This window comes from Harpia harpyja, chromosome 1, assembly GCF_026419915.1.
Source record: "Harpia harpyja isolate bHarHar1 chromosome 1, bHarHar1 primary haplotype, whole genome shotgun sequence".
Lineage (NCBI taxonomy): Eukaryota > Metazoa > Chordata > Aves > Accipitriformes > Accipitridae > Harpia > Harpia harpyja.
Genome location: NC_068940.1, coordinates 70,047,419 through 70,066,081, shown reverse-complemented (window position 1 = coordinate 70,066,081; position 18,663 = coordinate 70,047,419). Strand labels below are relative to the sequence as shown.

The 18,663-nt window shown below is 40.7% G+C and overlaps 1 protein-coding gene across 1 annotated transcript in view; it reads right to left on the bottom strand.

Moving 5' to 3' along the window:
- SCRN1 (secernin 1) overlaps positions 1-15,569 on the bottom strand; it is a 39,248-nt gene extending 23,679 nt beyond the window's left edge. Inside the window, exons 1-2 of the mRNA XM_052799211.1 lie at positions 15,477-15,569; positions 4,683-4,842 (exon numbers count right to left, since the gene is read on the bottom strand). Coding sequence (XP_052655171.1) covers positions 4,683-4,841 — 159 coding nt within the window. The 5' untranslated portion in view covers position 4,842; positions 15,477-15,569. The remainder of the gene's footprint in view (positions 1-4,682; positions 4,843-15,476) is intronic.
- Positions 15,570-18,663: the final 3,094 nt, after the last annotated feature.

Below are 18,663 nucleotides of genomic sequence, written 5' to 3'. Positions count from 1 at the left end.
CTCTGAAAACTCAGAGAAAGGGGAGGTAGGAAGGTAGCCTTAAAAAAAAACAAAACAAAACAAAAAACTATTAAAAATACCCTAAAAAACAACTGAGGCATAACTGTGCCATGAAGTTTTAGAAAACACAAAATTCCTCCTACCCCACAGAGGGCTGGCTTTAAGCCCAGAAGAGTGTTTAATATCAACGTATTAGAAAAATTTTGCATATTCCACAATTTGATAGACTTTGTTGTAGACCATCCTTTCTATTTTCTCCCTTCCACTCCTCCACAAGAAGTTGCATGACATTAAGATAAAAGAGCTTTTACAGCTCTATACTGAAGCAAGCAACCATGACTATTTTCAAATCATGGATAAAAGTCAAATTAGAAGAAAAGGAGGTTGATCTAAAAGAAAAAAAAAAATCCACCTGGAAAATTCAGCTAATAAAAAGTCGTCCAATCAAGACTTCTTCAGGGGAAAGAAAACCACAGCAAGCAGCAGGTTGCTAGAGAACAAGAAAAATCTGGTCAGTAAAATCTACCTTAAAAATAAGACAGAGGGGCTTGCATCTTAAAACTCATACAACATGAATTCTCACTAACACATGAAAAATTCTTAAAATCCATGTGTGGGGAAAAACGAACGCACTTACTTTTAGTAGAAGAATTAAAAAAAGGACCCTATTTATGCTTAAGGGAGCAATATTTCACCTGCATGCACAAGTTTACTAGACTGACATTACAACAAGGAAGAGTGCTAATCAGCATCTGCCACTGCAAAATTGCAATGCAAGACAAGAACAAACTTTTGAGAAAGTTGTCACACACACACACACAGAACAGACCTTCATGAAAAGCCCCATTGTTCAGGGTCTTGGGAACCTGCTGACATGGAGGGAAGGAATTATGTTGATGAGTTAGCTGCAGGGTTACTTGTCTGGTAGATTGAGCCACAAAGATCAAGCTTAAAATGACTTGCAGTATTCACTGAATTCCCTTGTTTAAGGCCCTGCCACAAACTAGCTGATAGCTATATAGCATAGACTGCTGGATTCCTTTATAGCAATAATCTAGCTGAACTACTGTGCCATTTTTTGTACACTGTGCATTATCACATTTGCAAACGTGAGCAGCACAGAACATCAATAGGATACAGAATTCCTGAGAGTGTCTTATAAAACAACCCATGTTTCTAGTGTGTTGAAAACCACCTCTTAACAGAAGTTCAGAATGTGAGTGACAGTTATGGAGAAGTAATCAAAATTTGATACACTTTGGATTACATTACCTGCAAAGAATAGAATATAATGAAAAGCAAGTCCACTACCATTGCCCAGTGAAGGTAAAGGATCATATATCTAACATAAGAAATCAATGCAAATGTACAATATGGAATGGAGAGAAAAGCTGTTCATTTGGGGGGAAAAAAATGCTAGGATGGATGAGAGGGAAAATTTAGTCAGAGGCACAAAGGATTACTGCCTTAGAAAAACAGTAGCATGAAATTGGTCAATCACATTTTTCCATTTGCAAAATCTCATACATTTACTTTTCTCAGACATTTAATTTTCTCAGACCTGTTTAGTTAGTTTTAGAAAACGCAAGGGAAGGAAAGCTATAGCAAAAAAAAAAACCCCCACCCAATGATAACTGAACTGTTGGCAGTTTTCATGGGTTTTAAAAAACAAAGTAATAATTCTGAATATGTCAACGGCTACATCTAGAAGCTCTGACACTCCTCTCCACTCCCCCTATTAGCTAATTACCTCTGACAGCTCAATAAGTTTGCTTAAAAGGTGGATATAGTTTTGCATGCCTGCTACTTCAAAAACGTGAAGCAGCTGAATTCAAGCCCTTCCTTAAAGCTTTTCTTAACTTTTAGAGGTACCACTAACAGCACACAAGGAATTAACAGGCTTTGTGCAAACTCTGCTTATAGGTAAGTATGCATTTGTCGTAAGGCAAGAGTAGTCTGACACATATAACTCTCCCTATAACTGGAGAAATACATACATTTCAGCTAATTAGCAAAAACTGAACACCTTACTTCTATCACAAAGAGTTAGCATGTTTGAAATTGCAATCTTCTTATTCACTAGTGTCCTTAAGTTCACAAACCAGCAAAATCTAGAATCAAATCTAGCAGCCTAAAACTTGGATTGTAGAGCTTTTATAGATTCAGTCAATCTTTCACAATTCCTACAGCACAGGGGATTATTATGATACTTTTTTTAAAGACCTTTGAAGTGGCCAGTTTTAAAAGAAAATTAAAAAAGGGATTATTTCTAAAGAGAATTACTCTATAACATTGATATTTGCTAGACTTGTTTGAGTGAACACACTCTCTTTCTCTCTCTGAAGGTGGAAAAAAAATCTTGAACTTTAAAGAAAACTAACAACTAAAGCTATGTTTAGGTCTGTCCAAAGGAGAGCAGTTAAAGGACTGTGCAAAGCTACCAGACAGCCTTTAGACCCAATAAAACATTTAAAATCTGTATCTTGTGTTAACCAGCTTAGTCTACTCAAAATACCCATGAGTTTTTAAAAAAAAAAAAAAAAAAAAAAAGACATTAACAATACTTAGTGCTGAGTGTGACAACAATGCAGCGATAAGTGATTGCTTGCACTACTCCCAGAGCAACTGAAGATGTTTTATTCTGTGCTGGGAGGAAACAGGAAGAATTTTGGTAAACGTCTGGAGTCTGTATATTTCTGTACACCACTGTACTTGCAAAATCTCAGGCTAGCTAATGAAGAATTATGCAGTAGCATAGACTAGCAGAGGCCAAAGTAACCATCTAATTAGGGCTTAATCCCCTAATCTAACAAAAAAAAAAAAAAAAAAGGTCTTAGCCCACTCCAGTCCCTTGTCTAAAAGTGCATCCTCACCACATTCCAACAAACTTTACATTCATTTGAAAAAAAAAAAAAAAAAAAAAATTCAACATTTGAAGGGGTACTAGGCAAAGGGATTGTGCTCCCCGCTTCCAAAAGGACTAGAAAAGAGGCCAGTTTATGACTGAATTCTATAAAAGGCATTAAACTGGTTAATCATGGGGTGGGAGAGAGATCATAATAGATTATATATGGCTTAATTATACACTTCAGCAAATTATGACAATCTCAAAGAGTAAGATATGGGGCAAAGAGACTAAAAGAATCAAGTACTCTAACATTAAGTTCTTGCAAAGTATTCTCCTTTAAGGATACAAACACTCCAGAGCAGCTTTTGGAAGTTCTTCTTCCACAATAACAGAACTTTTTTCATTTCCAGTTCTATGAAGAGAAGCTTTAAAAAGACTGCTCTGAAGTTTTCTTCTTGTGTTATTGTCACACTTGTGTTCTCTATACTAGCACGGGTCTAGAACTGTGCTACCAATACAGCACTGCAATTAACAGCAGTTAGTGCTTTTGGACAGGGGGAGGGGATTTCTTTATATCCAGGATTAAACCATTTAATAATGCATGAGTTGTACTAGATGTTGTCAGCAAACGGAATCAAGAGAACATTAACTGTTAGAAAGAACAGCACCAAATCCTCTGAAATTTGGAAGTTGTCCCACTTGAAAGAGAATTAAAACTGGCACTGGCCTTAGGACCTCTTCCGGGGAAGTGACGATTATATCCATAAAGGACCTGTAGGGATGAGAGACGCCAGCCTGGTGCAGAACACCTAGTGTCCTCAGCTTTCTGCACAGCCACAGGGACAGCAGGAAGCTGAACGCAGGGAACCTCACAGCTCCTGCTTTCCCAGTTGCCAGCCAGAGCAAGAACCTGTGGACTCTAAAAGCTCCTGACAGTGCAGATCAGGCTGTGTCCTTTGCTAAAATGGTTATCCACACCAATCTTTGTCTTTCCTTTGGCTGCCTCATTCTCTTCATTCCACTTTCACTTCACACTTTTCCCCCTTCCTGTTGTCTTGTTCCATTTGTCCCCTTGCTTCACCCTTCCACATCTGCTTATCCTTTCCATTCTCCTGTCATTAAAGTGAGGTTGCAGTAACAGACTATAATTAAAATTACTTCCAGCAGGGTCCCTTTCAACCTGCATCAGCGTCCAGCTTCAGGACTCCACATCCAGCTTGGATTTGGAGAGAAGCCACAGCACTGAAAATTGACCGTGATGCAGGTGCCTTAGCTGCAGAACAGGTCATCAAAGCCAACTGTATGTACAAGAGTTATGTTTGGCTTACAAAGCTTATGCTCTTGTTTTCCTCCTCTCACATTCCCTCACCAGAGTGCAAGTTCTTTGAGGCAGAGATTTCTGGCTACCTGTTTTGCAACATGCCTAGCATAGTCAGGCCCCATTACAGCTGTCAAACAACCACCATGAATCAGAACAATTCAAATGGCAAGTGACAAACTTTGAAAATTTGCTTCTAGTTCCAGTTAGCCAGGATATTTTTCCCTTAAAAGGAAAAGGCAAGCGATAGGCTACACAGTCCAGGAATCAGAGAAGTGAACAATTCAGCCCGTCTGCTGGAAAAAGTACAGATCATGGATTTTTCCTCAATTGAACAAAAAAGTTACATTCTGAGTTTCACTTTCAGGACTTGCAAAAATCTTGTCTCTTCTCTACTCAAGAGAGGTTTGAGTGAAGGGAACAAGGACTCCACAATCTGACAAGAGAACAAGACAGCATTCATTTCTTCCAATAATAGTAATTTCTCACAGTTTGAATGTAACAGTTCACCCTTACCTCAACTTTGCTTCCTGGCTCATGAGCTGCGGCAGCAAAGTAGACCACCTCCTGTACTTCATCCCTAGGCCGTGCAGAGTTCTTTCCAAACACCACCAGCCCATCTTTCGAACATGGGGGAAAGGCTACAAAACAGTAACTTGGGGGAGCTGCAGCCATCCTGGAAAGGAAAGGAGGAGTAAACAAACAAAACTAGTGTTTGCTTAATTCATAATTGCATGCATTAGAGAATCATTCAGTCTACTGCTACTTGTTGTAGCTAAGAGACAATACATTCCCTCTATCTGTCATTTGGTTGTCCAATGATAATGGAAGAACAGGACAGCTCAAAGGAAGCTTATCTTGATTTAGTAAAGAGAATTACAGTAATTTTCAGACATTTTTCACCAAAGCCTTGTGAAGGCATAAAGGAGAGGAAAAAAGGCAAGATAACTGTACCTTAATGACTCTACTTAGTCCCCACAGAAAGAGGATATTCTGCACCGGAGCTGTTTGGGAACATATGACCTAGATGTATTCTGCTGACTTAGACAAGTGCAGAGACACAGAATAATTTTAAATAATTTATTCTCTCTGCTTCCACGCAGTTTAATATTTTAAAAAAGAAAAGATGAAATATGTTTGAGGGATTCCTCAGGGAAGACAATGGTGTAACTGGAAACAGAATAACGATACAGCACAATTATATAAAAAACTGTGTCAATTTATCTAGTCAGATCAGAGAGAGACTGAAGCACTAATTGCACTTTATTTTCACTGCGGTTTGTCTGCATTGCTGCTCTTACCTAAAGCTAATTGATTGCAGTTTAATTGTTTATGCAGGCTAATGTGAATATTCTTTAAAATGCTTACAGGATAGTACAGGTATTTTAAGATTTTAAGTGTTTGCAATGACAATATATTAATAAAAAATGTCAACTGTTTCAGGACTATGACACTACTACAGCTGGTCTTGTGCACATTGCCATATCTGACATTTTTTCCACTATTCAGGGAAACTTCTGGCACATACGCCTACAGAAGAAAAAGGTGGGGTGTTTACTGCTAAAATAGCAGTTAAACAGTTTACTGTTAAAATAGCACTCAACACAGATATCTGAGATTTCTTCATCGATCTTATCATTGCATCAGAAATTCCAGCCCCAAAGTGAACAAATATATTTCTCTTCTCCCTCCATGATATCCTGAACAAGTAAAAATATCAGCACACATTTGGACTCCTTAGAAACAACGAATACAATCAAAAGTTTCCCCTTGAAAGCTGCCAATTTATTTGAAAGACAACGCTGGGGGTAAGGGTGTGTGCAAATCTGGGTTTGATCATTAACTTGGACATCTTTCAAACCATTCAAATGTGACTTTTTATTTTTCTAAAGTAGTACCATTTGAGCACATACTTCTCACAGCATAGCAGGCTTCCAATATTAAATCAAATAAAGAATGCCTTTTGGATAAAGGCTATAATCCATAAAGTGGTAATTGTGAAGAAAACACTTAAGAGTTTGGCTGTAGACTATAAACAGGTCATACAGGTGCTCAACCTTGCAAAAAAACTTCAAGACAAGATGTGTGTTAAAGGTGTCCTCTACCAACACAATGTGGGGTGATGAATTGTCTAGGGACCTCACACAACCTTTTAATTTAGGTGAGATTATATACAAGAACAATCAGCCAGTTGAGTTGAAAATGCATTAGGAAACAAACCAACCCCTTTTTACAAGCAGAGTTTTGACCAGTGTGAAAGGACAAGGTACTATAAGCTGGAATGACTTCACCTGATAAAATACATCCAGCAGAGGACACCTACCTGCGGACTTGCATATGTGCCACTAAGTTTTAGTACATTATTGGTTCTAGATGAGTGTCTTGCAGGTAGACATGAAGACAAAACCCCACTTTAATTGCCACTCTTATCACTTGCAAGTCATCAGAGCATTTGTGATTAAACTGAAATGCAACTTGTATAGTGTTGCCCAAGCTTCACCATTAATGAAACTATTTAGTATTTTGCTATGAATTATTCCAAATATATACATTTATTTCACTGTGTTGGTGATGTCAATGTAACTACTTTCCAGCACCCTAAGAGTTCACATATACCTTCAGGTAAGTCATCATTTAGTGCTCTAAATTTGTCTTCTGATGCCTTGACAGACCAGCCAAAATCTTGAATAACTTGCAGGCTTACTGTGGATCTCAGTATTCAAAAGAAATATTTTCTTTATTCTAAACACAAACTAAGTGGATTTATCTGAAATACATAAGGCAGCTGAAAGACATTAGACATCCAACAGCCTAGAAAGAAGGGTTAAAGTGATACACAGTACTAATTTTTATTACATTAAGTTCTTCAACTTAGATACCGAACATATTGCCAGGTAGGTCTACAAAGATGAGAAGGAATGCTTTAGTACTGTGTTACTGAACAAATTGGAAGGTATGCAAGGCAGACTTTTACATACCTACAGACTGAGTAGGCAGGGAAAAGAATTAAAAACCTGTAGGTATCTAATGTTCAACAGACTCCTGAAGTCCTCCTTGGAATAAAGCAGGCTCAATAGTATTTGTGAGGTTTTTGATTTTTTCCCTTAAGTGTACCAACAGTTACTGAACCAAAACCAAATTGCTGTTTTGGTAACACTTTTTAAGTATGAAAGTATTAGTAAGCTACTCTATAACTAGAGTTCACTTCAACACACAGTGTATTTCATATGGGGGGAATATAACAGTTAAACACTGCAAGGTGAATGTTACAACCTTATACTGAAAACATGATTGTCATAAGAGTTGGCACTGGGATCTTAAATTATGTTTCTAGAGGAGGAAGCTAGCTAGCAGTCTACTACAGTTTAAATCTACTCAGTTTGCTAGGTAGCAGTTTTTCCTAGAACCTCATTCGGTTCATTTTAAATGTGACAAGGATGGCAATTTCTCAGATACACCCAAAACCTGTGTTTGTTCAGAACACTACTGAACTTCATCTTCCTCCATCATGTAACTAAAGCAGTCTGTTAGCAGCTACCTAAGCAGGACATTTCTAGTTGCCTATTTCATTTTCCTTTTTTCTTAGTTCAACTTCAGGTTGTCCTCATTCTCATTTTCATGCATTTGCCACCTCTTTGCCCTCTCACAAGGTACCATCCTGACTCAATACTAAACAAGCATCTTTCATCTACAGGAGGAACAGAATGCTCCTCCTTTACAGTACCTCTAATAAATCAGACTAACTCACAAAACCACCTACTGTTAATCCCTACTCTTTTTTCACAGATTATTTGCTCCTCCAACAAAAGGCAATCCTGAAAACCTCAGAAAACACTGGGAACTACTGCAAACAAATCTCAAAGAACACCTTGTTGCCTATTCACACAATTCTTTACCACAGAGCATGTTAGCATACAGGCCTGATTCTCTCAACAGAGTATACCTCAGAGCTACATTTTGGTGTAGACAGAGGTAAACCTACGCTTTATATCAACAGGCCCTAGATTTGATTGCAGACCCTTACACTCATGGATAGGCCACTGCAAGTTAAGAGAAACAGGGAGCATACAGTCTATTATAGGCTGTATCCAAAACCATTCTGCATATGAAAGCACTAGAAATAGACAGAGAGCTGTACATTATGCTATGCCACTACATAATAACTGCTGCAGTTTCAGGTAGTTAACAGGCATCACACTTGATTGACCTAGAATCACAGCGGGCACAAAGGTTGGAAAACCACTTCTGAGCGACAGCCACAAGGTAATACACTCCAGTTGCTATCTTTTTATTTGACAAAAATATACTACAGCAGGGATGCAATATTGCACGTGGTTGTATTTGTTCCCAGAGTCACCTCGTCACTATGGACCTAGCTTAGTTTGTGTTCACTATGAAGAAGTTTTGTTTAACAAGTTCCCTTACTAAGATCTTTTCTCATTGTAATAAATCTGATTTACAGACTGCCAAGCCAAATTAATTCTATGAACAAATAACCATTACTGTCAATGGTAAAACAGATGAGCTCATAAGTACTCTTGATGCAGAAAGAAAGGAGTAACATCCACTGGGCAATGTTTCACATCGTGATGTTTGGAGCCAGACAACAGGTACAACAGTTATCAAGGCTTTATAAACATATCTGAACATCACTATACTCCTGAAATAGGGCAAACATGGAAGTGCTATTGCCTAGCACCACCTCAAGAAAACTAACCCATAAATCTTCATAGACAAAATACTAATCTTCAGGTTGAAAATAGCAAGAATGGGAACATTTCACTCTAGAGTATTTTCCATTTCACAGTATGAAGATCTTACAAATGCTAACATGTATTAAGAGGGGTCAAACATTCTATGTGGAACAACTTGCACTATTAGTGTCAAAATTTGTCAACAATTGGACTTCTAGAATAGCCAACAAGGAATAAAATTGTTATTCTTTAAGTCTGTACATAAAGATTGTGACATAATCTAATGAAAGCTTCATTTAGATGTCATTTTTCACTTATAAAAAAAGGAACAGACAAATAATGCTGTTATAGCAACGGACAAGGAGGACAGATTGCAGCATCCCATCCTCCCCTCACAAACACATGACTGTCAGAGACTGAAGCCACACTCCTAGGAGAATAGGGAAGGGCATAAATTATTCAGTGTGTTTTGGAGACTTCCCCCCAACCCAGGAAAATTGAAATAGCTATGTATCCACAACAAAGCACTCTGAGCTTAGCAAGTCAGAGTCCAAACTGGAGAAAGGAAGATTTTCATACTAACTTGCTCAAGACTTTTTGGTTTTGGTTTTTTTGGGGGGCTGTTTTTTTTTTTTCTCCCAGAATAACAAACACTGTGTACTGCTTCTCTGAAAGCTGCAATTTGGTACTGAAATAATCTCTTATAAAGTTCAAGAATTTGACTGCTACAATAGAATTACTTCTCAGAAAAATAACTTTATCCTCTCATATCAAATAGATACCAACTCTTTTCAAGCCAAATAATTTTCCTTGTTTGCCAAAATACCCTGAAGGCATTAAGCATGAAGTAATTACTAGTTTTACAAAGTTACAAATTATGTGAAAACTGGCTTGCCAACAGTAGCTTTCATAGTTGCATGTCGTCTTAAAAAAAAATACTAAAAATAAAAATTCAATAGTATGAACTATTAGGTTTTGAAGCTCTTCTAATAACTTATTGTTCAAGTGATTCCAAAGCTTATTTCTAGAACAGTAAAACTGCTTTTGCCAACAGCAAGGTCTTTTCTCTGTCTTTTATTTCAATTGGAAAACAAAACAATAGGCTTATAATGAAAGTGCAGCACTCGCTAAGAAGCAGTGGGCAATAAAAAGAATTAGTGTGAGAAAACAAGGTCAAAAAATTTAACTCATGCTTATTGAGATGAGCCAATATTTGGTCTTCACACTTTTTTAAGTGCTGCTAACTTAATGCCCTGCAACTTTACCTCAAGAAAAGCTAAAGATGCCCCTAAAGTCACATATAAAAACCCTTTGGTTTTAATACAAGTTAGGTTAGCTGGGGTTTCTGAAATGTTAATTAAGATTTATTGTTAATGTAAATTAAGATTTACACCAAATGAAAAAATTCTGAAGTAGCCATTCCTACATGTAGATCTACTCCTTTCCTGACAAGGCACCATTTAGGACATGTTAAGTGATGCACAGGTACACAGTTCTGCCCTTAATACACTATGCAAAAGTTTTGTTTTCTACACCAGTATAGACTCTTGCCTAGAAATTTACTAATACCCAGTCACCGTCATGTAGAGCAATACCAGACCAGTAAAAGATATTACATGAGAAGTCAACTACTGCCATTACAGCTCCTCTGCACAAGAAATCAAAACAACGCTCAAGTAGATATTAAGAAAAGTTCAGTGAGACCAAGCAGCCAGCACCGACAATAGAAAAGCATTCACCTCATGTTACTACGAGTAGAATTTAACTATAAAATTTGCCTTGTATTGATATGATTTGACTCACAAGCTGGCAAAAACTTGGCTTGATCAAGCCAAACCTTCACCTAGGAGCACAATTGCTGCATTCATTACTCAGCACAGCTACGCTAGGCAAGATTTCCAGCATGGATGGAACCACAAAAAATACACTTTGCTTTCATTCAGCTTAGTGAGGTTGCATATATACATCACACAAAGTCATCTTTCAAAGATTTTCTAAGTTTGTCTTCAAGAGTTTTGTTGGCGTAACTGTTGAGCTTTCTGAAGCACAGACATAACCAAAGTGTTGTACAGGGTGAAGTCTAAACTTCTCCTAACCTCCAGTTTTTCAAGCACACATGTGACTGTCCTAGATAACCCATTGTTAATGCTGGTGATAATCAACATCATGTTTTCTAGACAGTGCGGGTGTCCACAAAAACAAGGATAGGAGGGTTAACACTGGGGCTGCATCTCAGACCTCCACAGCAGTTTTGTCAGAACACCAGTTTTACTGATCATATAGCCTAATTTTTCCACCCTCACTTCTAGTTTCTTCAAATTAATGCTGGTCTAGAACAGGTGCTTTAGATACCAGAAATACAGAGGCTGCTAAACATCTTGCTTGTAAGTTCTGAGTGCATTCTGGTGATGACAGCATTTTCTTTAACATTTATATTGCAAAAGAGATTTGAGCTGCTTTTAAAGTCCAGAGAGCACATTAAACCTTTTACAAAGGCATACAACTTTTTTCTGTGTATTAAAGGATGACTTTTCCTCACTATATTTTGGGTTTTTATAAAACAAAAACCCAGCTGTGCTAATACTTCTGAACTATTTCAGTAATGTTTAAAGATTTCAATAAATTTGTTTTCATGGCTACCAGAAAGGGTAAGTGACCTAACCTGCAAGAAACATTTACAATGAAAAACTGAGAGGCAGCATCTGAACAAGGGTCCCCAGATTTGGATCAAGGCTGTCTCATTAGGAAGGGAAGAATATATCGGAGAGGCCACACATTATTTATTCTCAACTCTTCCATATTTTTAACAGCGTGGCAGGAGAATGGTCAGTTACAACTGTGAAAACTTTGTTCAGCGTTTAGTTGTTGGTTTTGAACCTCCATTTTAACTTTCAAATTAAGATGTTTCCTGAGCCTGAGACAAGCTTGTATTTCCATTTACAAATCAAGCCTAGTGTCTTACGCACAGAGACATGTGATCTCTGCATCCTGCAGAAAAGCAATGTTTCCAAAAACAGAAATGAAAAGCAAAATTCATTCAGCTGCAGGCACAGAACAAAGACAGCAAACTGAAAGGCACAATAATAATATTGTTCTTATCTTAGGAAACACTGAAAGGTTATTTTTTTAATTGACAATTTGGACAGTTTTAATGCATGACTTATCAGGAGAGAGGAAGGTTGCATTTATTAAGAAATTAGAAAGCAGAGACTGTTCCTGAACATAAAGCACAAAACCATGCCAGATCTCTGTGTCCCTCTGGTTTGGACATTTCATTATTTAGACCTTAGTCAAACTGTTTGACTCTTTCCTTACCACCAATGGATGATGATACCAATTTACCACTTGTAGGTGCCATGCTCAACTTTGATTGTCCCTCTAAGCTGTGTCTGAGAAGATCTCTACGAGGAGTTACCAGCAGCTGAAACTTAGCAAGCCATGCTCAACTTTTCTCTCTCTCTCTCTTTTTTTTTTTTTTTTACATTAACTACCTGCTGAAAATTTCTCAAGAATTTTCTCAAAATGAGCAACATCTCAAACTTCTAGTCAGAGATTTAGGACGGACAGTTTCTCCAGTAAGTTTACTTTTATTTTTGAATTACAAGAAGTAGCAATTCCCTACAGAGGCATAAAAATCAAGTTGCACTTCAAAGCTTTCCTAAGTAGTATGCCCCCTTCAGTAATTTAACTGAGCAAATGCATAATAGGCCTGAAGGAATTGAAAATATTTCTCTTGCTGTATGTGGGAAAATTTGGAATATTCTTGGCAACAGCTGCCAGGTTGCTTAAGACTGTCTAACAAATTAGACACTGGCCATCAAATGAGCATGGTAAAACTCTTCAGCATTTAAAGTCCTAACAAATGGTAGGATTTCAGCTGTTACAAAAGTTTACAGTCCCTTGACCAACCATTTTCCATTTTAATTGTCTAATGCACGCTCGCCCAACCTTTCAAAGTAGGCATCTTTCAAAAGAAGATAGGATCTTATTTTTTGCCTCAAGTAATCTGAATTATGTTAATGAAAATGTAGTTCTATTTAAAAACAAATCAGGGTCAGTCATCCAGAAGACAACAGATTTCAGACTCATTTCCATCACAGGCTATGCATACAGGGAAAATTCATTATTTATACAGACTTTTCACTGAGTGGATGTCAATGCACTTAATTAAGTCTCCAAGCACTCACAGAACTCTATTCCTTTTGTAGCTGCTGTTCGAGCCTGCAGTCTAAGGTCATATTTGTAACACTCTCCATTTCGTAGAGAAGCACCTGTTTTCCTGCTTCTGTCACTAGGGCAGAGACCCTTGTCAGGAGCTGCTGGCGTCTAAAGCATCTTTGTACAACACACAACTTCATAATGAGAAGCTGCTAACTGCTGCATAATACTTAGCCATGTAGCTTTCCCTCTTTGTAAAGGGCTAGCATAACCCAGTTCTGCGGTTCAGTTACGTATTCATGACTGCACGGGCGAGACTGTCCACCTCCACACACAACTGGCTAATGCACACTGACTGGCAGTCATTTCAAATTAGCAACATTGTTATGTTAACAAGGTGTAAATTAAAAAGCATAGAAGTATCTTGTTGGAAGTATCAGTTTAGTTTAAAATGTAACCTAAAACAACAGCAAGTGTTGCAAAGCTAGCAAAAGAGTTTGCAAATGTTAGGATGTAATGCAACACAGAAACCAGCCATTTGGGTACCTTACAGAGAGGCTGGTATAGAAAGCAATTCTGTGCAATTTCTCAATCTGCTGAATTTACAGAAAGAGAAGGCCAATACACTACAGGGACAATGTCCAGCTTCACAACTCTTCAAGTCCATAATAAAGAAATTCTTACCAGAAGCTTCTAGCATAAACTGGCACACTTTTCCACATGCAAACTGCATAAAGCATCCATGGTTGATGTCTTTTGAAGGGGAGGGTGGAGAGCCAAACTCAGTACCCTTTACCAAAAATACCAAACTGAGCAAGAGTAAACAAATGGAGCTTAAGCCATGCCCTATTTTACCAGGGAAAAAAGTTACAAATGCCTTCCAAAAAAAGAAGTTACCATAAAAATCTCAAACTCTAAGCATCAGAAATGCTTTTCTGGTGAGGACAAAACCTACTCACATCAAGAAAGGATTTCCATCCACCACATTTGCCTCAATATAACACCTGTCTTTTTAGACTCTGTATGTAAGCTCTGGGATCTAAACTGCTTAGAACAGTTCACAGCACTATGAATGGTTTGTTAACTTCAGTCTTGGATTCATCTCAAATCAGTGGAAATCCTGTGTTCACAGAGATCAACTTCCTAAATATATATGATTGAGGATTTGTTTTGAGATTTCTTTTTGTCTGGCTGGAAGGTTTGGGATACATCTTATGAACGAGTCAGCATGCTTAGTGGTGCTTTAATTCCCCAATTCTAAAACAGTTTTTAGACCAATAGTTGAAATGGTAATAGTCTATAACCAAATGAGTCAGTCACTCCATTTCCCACAGGTTCATGTTTTTATTATCTTCTAAATTAATGAGGAAATTTAGCATACACAGTTTGCATCACAGAATTTGCCAAGTGTACTGCAGCACAACCACTTCTCTGGGATTATTAAAGTTTCATATCTTACAGGTATGGATGGCTTTCGTTTTTGAAGGGATAGATTTATACATATGTGCACTGGTAGGATCAGGACCCTAACAAAGCTGTCTTCTGCTTGAGATGCTGATTTAATATGATTCCCCCCCCCCCCTCTAATTATCAGTACTGGAGAAAATGTCTTTTTAAGGCAGGTTAATCTTAGCCTCTAGTATTATTATAGCAGCACAAACAGAGATCTCAGTTTTGTAGACTCTTGCAGGAAGGTATGTCTGCTCATCAGCCTGCTCAAGTGAATGAGACCATTGCATACCTACCTGAGCATTAACAGTATGCTTAGAAATGCACATGAAGGCATCTAGATTTCAAGGTGACTATATGAAAAGGCACCTTCAAAAAAAAAAAGAAAAAAGAAAAAGAAAAGGCGAGGGGGACGACACGCAACCCACGCCGGGTCCTTAAAGAGCAGAAGGGAAAGCAGCAGCCAGTAGAGAGGGCAGCCAGGGAAGACAGAGACCGGAGAGCCTTGCTTCAAGCTGGAAGGCAAGGGACAGCCTTGGGACGGCGTTTGCCGATGCCAGCCCCAGACACCAAGTCCTCCCCCCGCCCCGGACCCACCACCCGCACCACCGGGGCCCAGCCCCCGCCGGGGCCGCCGCCCCCGCGGGCCGGGGGAGGCCTGCGGGGCAGCCATGTTACGCGGTGCCCGCAGCCCCCGCCCAGGGCGGCGCGGTGCCTCCCGCCGCCGCGGGAGCAGGTTCGCGGAGGCCCGAAGGACATCGCCGCCGGGGGACGGCGCCCGCACCGGCTCTGCGCCATCCTTCCCCGCCGGCCCCCTCCCTCCCTCCCTCACCACCGCCCGGCGCTGACGGGGCGAGCCCCGCCGGACAGGTCGCTGCCCGCAGACCCCGCACCCTCCCTCCTCGCCGAGCAGTAAGGCACCGGCCCGGCCCCACCGCTCAGAGGAGGAAGGGGAAAGGGACGGGGAGATGCCGCCTTGCCCGCAGCGCTACCGGCACCGTTACCGTACCTCAGCGCGCCTGACGCTCCGCTCCGCTCCCCTCAGCCTGGCGGCGGCGGCGGCCCCTGCCGGTGGGAGAAGGCGCGGCGCGCGGCCCCCTCCCCCCTGCGCGCGCAGCCGCCCCCGAACCGCTCCGCGCGGCGAGTCCCGGCCGGTGCTGCGGCCCGGCCCCGCGTGGGTCAGCGCCGCTCGGCCGGCCCACCGCGCCCCCCCCGCCGGCGTCGCCTGGGCGGAGGTTGCCCCACGGCCACTGCGGGCCTCGGGGACCGCCCGTTGGGCGTTTCACCGCGGAGCTGGCCGGCTGCCCTGTTGGCACCAAGCCTTCCCTCAGAGCTCTTCCTGCCCTTGCTCGGGGTCTTCCCGACGCCCCCCGTGAGAGAGCGCCCCGGTCCTGGCTCCTGGCGGCCCCTCAGGGCGAGGGGTGGTGGCCACCGGTCCCTCGCGTGGGTGGGCGCACCCTGAAACGCCACGCCGAGGCGTGGGCCGCCAAAGCGGGAGGACGTGAAAAGCACCAAGAGGCGGCAGCCACCTTCTACATCCTTTCACGTTAGGGCTTGGAAGAGAAGGGGCTCGTTTATTCAGTTTTAGTCATGTAATTGGATGGGTAACTTGTGTTCCTCTGTCTCGCGCACGGGCCGAGTCTAGAAAGTAAAGCAGGTAATCCAGAGTGTGGTTGCTACCTCATTAACCAGTCAAACCGCCGGATAAGGGGTCCGCCAAACTGCACAAAGCTGAGGGGATGACCTCATGACTGGGGACTTCGCTGCTGGCTGCGTGTGAAGCGTCACGGCGGGCTCCTGCCCCTCCAACGGCTGAACCCTTGGGGACCTCTCAGCACTTTGGGTGCACCAGCAGCAGCACCGGCAGGCCCAGAGCAGGAGGGCACTGACCGACCCTCTGAGGCCCCATGTAGAGCACAGCACACCTGGTCTGCAGCACGTGGAGCAGGTGGCCTGCTCTGTTTGCCAAACCCGTCCAAATGGGGCTTTCCCATGTGCTCCATCCTCAGCACACAACCTGTGCCTCCACACAGAGGTGAAAATAGTTTCACTGCTAGGTGTAATCACACAGGTCCCTGGCTACCCAATTAAACTGCTCTGGTTTAGGGAAACAAACATGGTTTGCTGGTGTGAGGCAGCACCTTTACGTTTCTATCTCTGTCTTCAAGGAGAGGAACCTTGCTGGACGCTCCACCAGCACCTGCCTCAGACCAGACTCTTAGTGTGGAGCAGAAACTGCCAAGTATGTTTGATGGGAAGACGGGAAGGTTGAAATGAAGCTGGGGAGGAGGTCAGAAAGGCAAGGATGAGCCAGTAGACAGAACAAAGAGCTTTAAAAGCTAGAGTGTTTCAGCATAAAAGCAGGAAGAAGCAATTACGTTAGGTTAGTGCAGCAGTGTGGAACCTAGGGAAGGCACAGAAAATATAGAAATCTATAAAAAAGCTTTGTGCCTAAGTCCACGAGGTTTATTCTCAGCTATTGCTATTTCACAGGTTTTAATGCTTTTTGCCAGCAGAACTAATTACCTGAAACTACCCCATCTGCATGTCCTCCATAGTGCTGCACAAGTTGGTGGTCAGTGTTGGGTTCCTCCAGATATTTGCTTTTCTTCCTATTTCTTTTCAGGAACCTAACTTATTAACATGGGCCAAGCCAGCCTAACATGTCTGCAGAATCAGTTGCCACAAAAAGCACAGGACTGATAGTCCGAATTTCAGTTAGTACTACATGTCATCCACTCCTACAATGTAGGAATCAAGACACTTAAATATCACACTGCTTATTAGGTCAGTAGATCTAGTTTAGTAATCTGGCAAAAGAAAAACAAAGTGCCAGACAGAATCTGCATATGGGTCCCTACATGAAAAGAAAATTTAGAAGGAAAAATCCTGGAACCATATGCGACAAAAAGAATTTCCTCTCACCAGCACAAGCAGCAGAAGGATCCATGGGTCTGCATGTGTTCAGAAATTATGGATAAGCTTTGGACACTGTTGCTGTCAAACTTAATTGCAGACCAGAAGTTGCAACTTCATTATATAACCAAAAGAGAAAGTAATTTGCTGTTTCCAGTCTAAATCTCAGTGAATGTGAAATATTGTGGCACCTACACCTTTTGGGGGTATATCAGTAACCTGAATAGGAACTAATTCAGAAGTCATTACTTAGGCTCAATGCTTTTGATTGAAAAGCAGGGCTGATCATTAGCAACATGGAGCCCTTCATACTCTAAGATCTTCCATTATTTATTTTAAGCCAGACCTTTGTTTTCTTCTGCTATCAGTTTGCTGTCATCAGAATTACAGTTCAATATGTTTTGCAATAGAAAAAAGGCTGGATATCTCCTACTTAAAATATCTAACTGAAAGGTGATTTGAATCACTGAAAAGCTGAGGAGTTTATACCAATTTAATTGTAACAACTTCAGTTGAACATAACAACCCAAATTCCTTGCTCTGGAGTTACATCAAGGATGAACTGCGTCACAGGCAGCTTGCTTCTTAGAATCAGAAAGATAGCCGATGAAAAGAGCAGGTGCAATTTAAAAGGGGGTTTAAATTATATCCTATAACACACCACTTACATTACCCATATTGTGCTCACTTAGATGACTAAGTCTATTCTCTAATTACACTGGAGATGATTATGGCTGAGTATAATCTACCTAAGAATTATTAGACTGTCTACAGAATGATTACATACCAGCGACACAGAAATCTTTGATGCTTCCCTTCTGTGTAAGCTGTCATGAACTGCATAAAACAGCAAGGATGAGTGGTTAGAGCATGGTCCTGGGAATGAAGAGAGCCTGGGGTATATGTCATTCTGCCATAAGCTTGCTGCTCAGCTTTGGATAATTCTTGTAACCTCATGGCAATTAAGTTACCTCATACATGAAATGGGGAGCGCATTTACTCACAGCTGCATCTTTGAAATCTTTGCATGGAGATTGCTGCATAAACAGCAAATACAAAATTATAATAATTAGGACAAAGTCACAATGCTTATCTATTGATTATTTGCTCTTTGTCTTTAATAACATAACAACAGAATTTATGGATATTTTAAAAATGTTTTTTTCTCCTGGAAAAGATGAGTTTCCAACAGGATGAAACATCAAAGAAGGAGAGTGGGAAGGACACATCGTTTAGAAAAGAGAATTTCAAAGAACCTTTGTTCCTTGTTTTATCTGTGA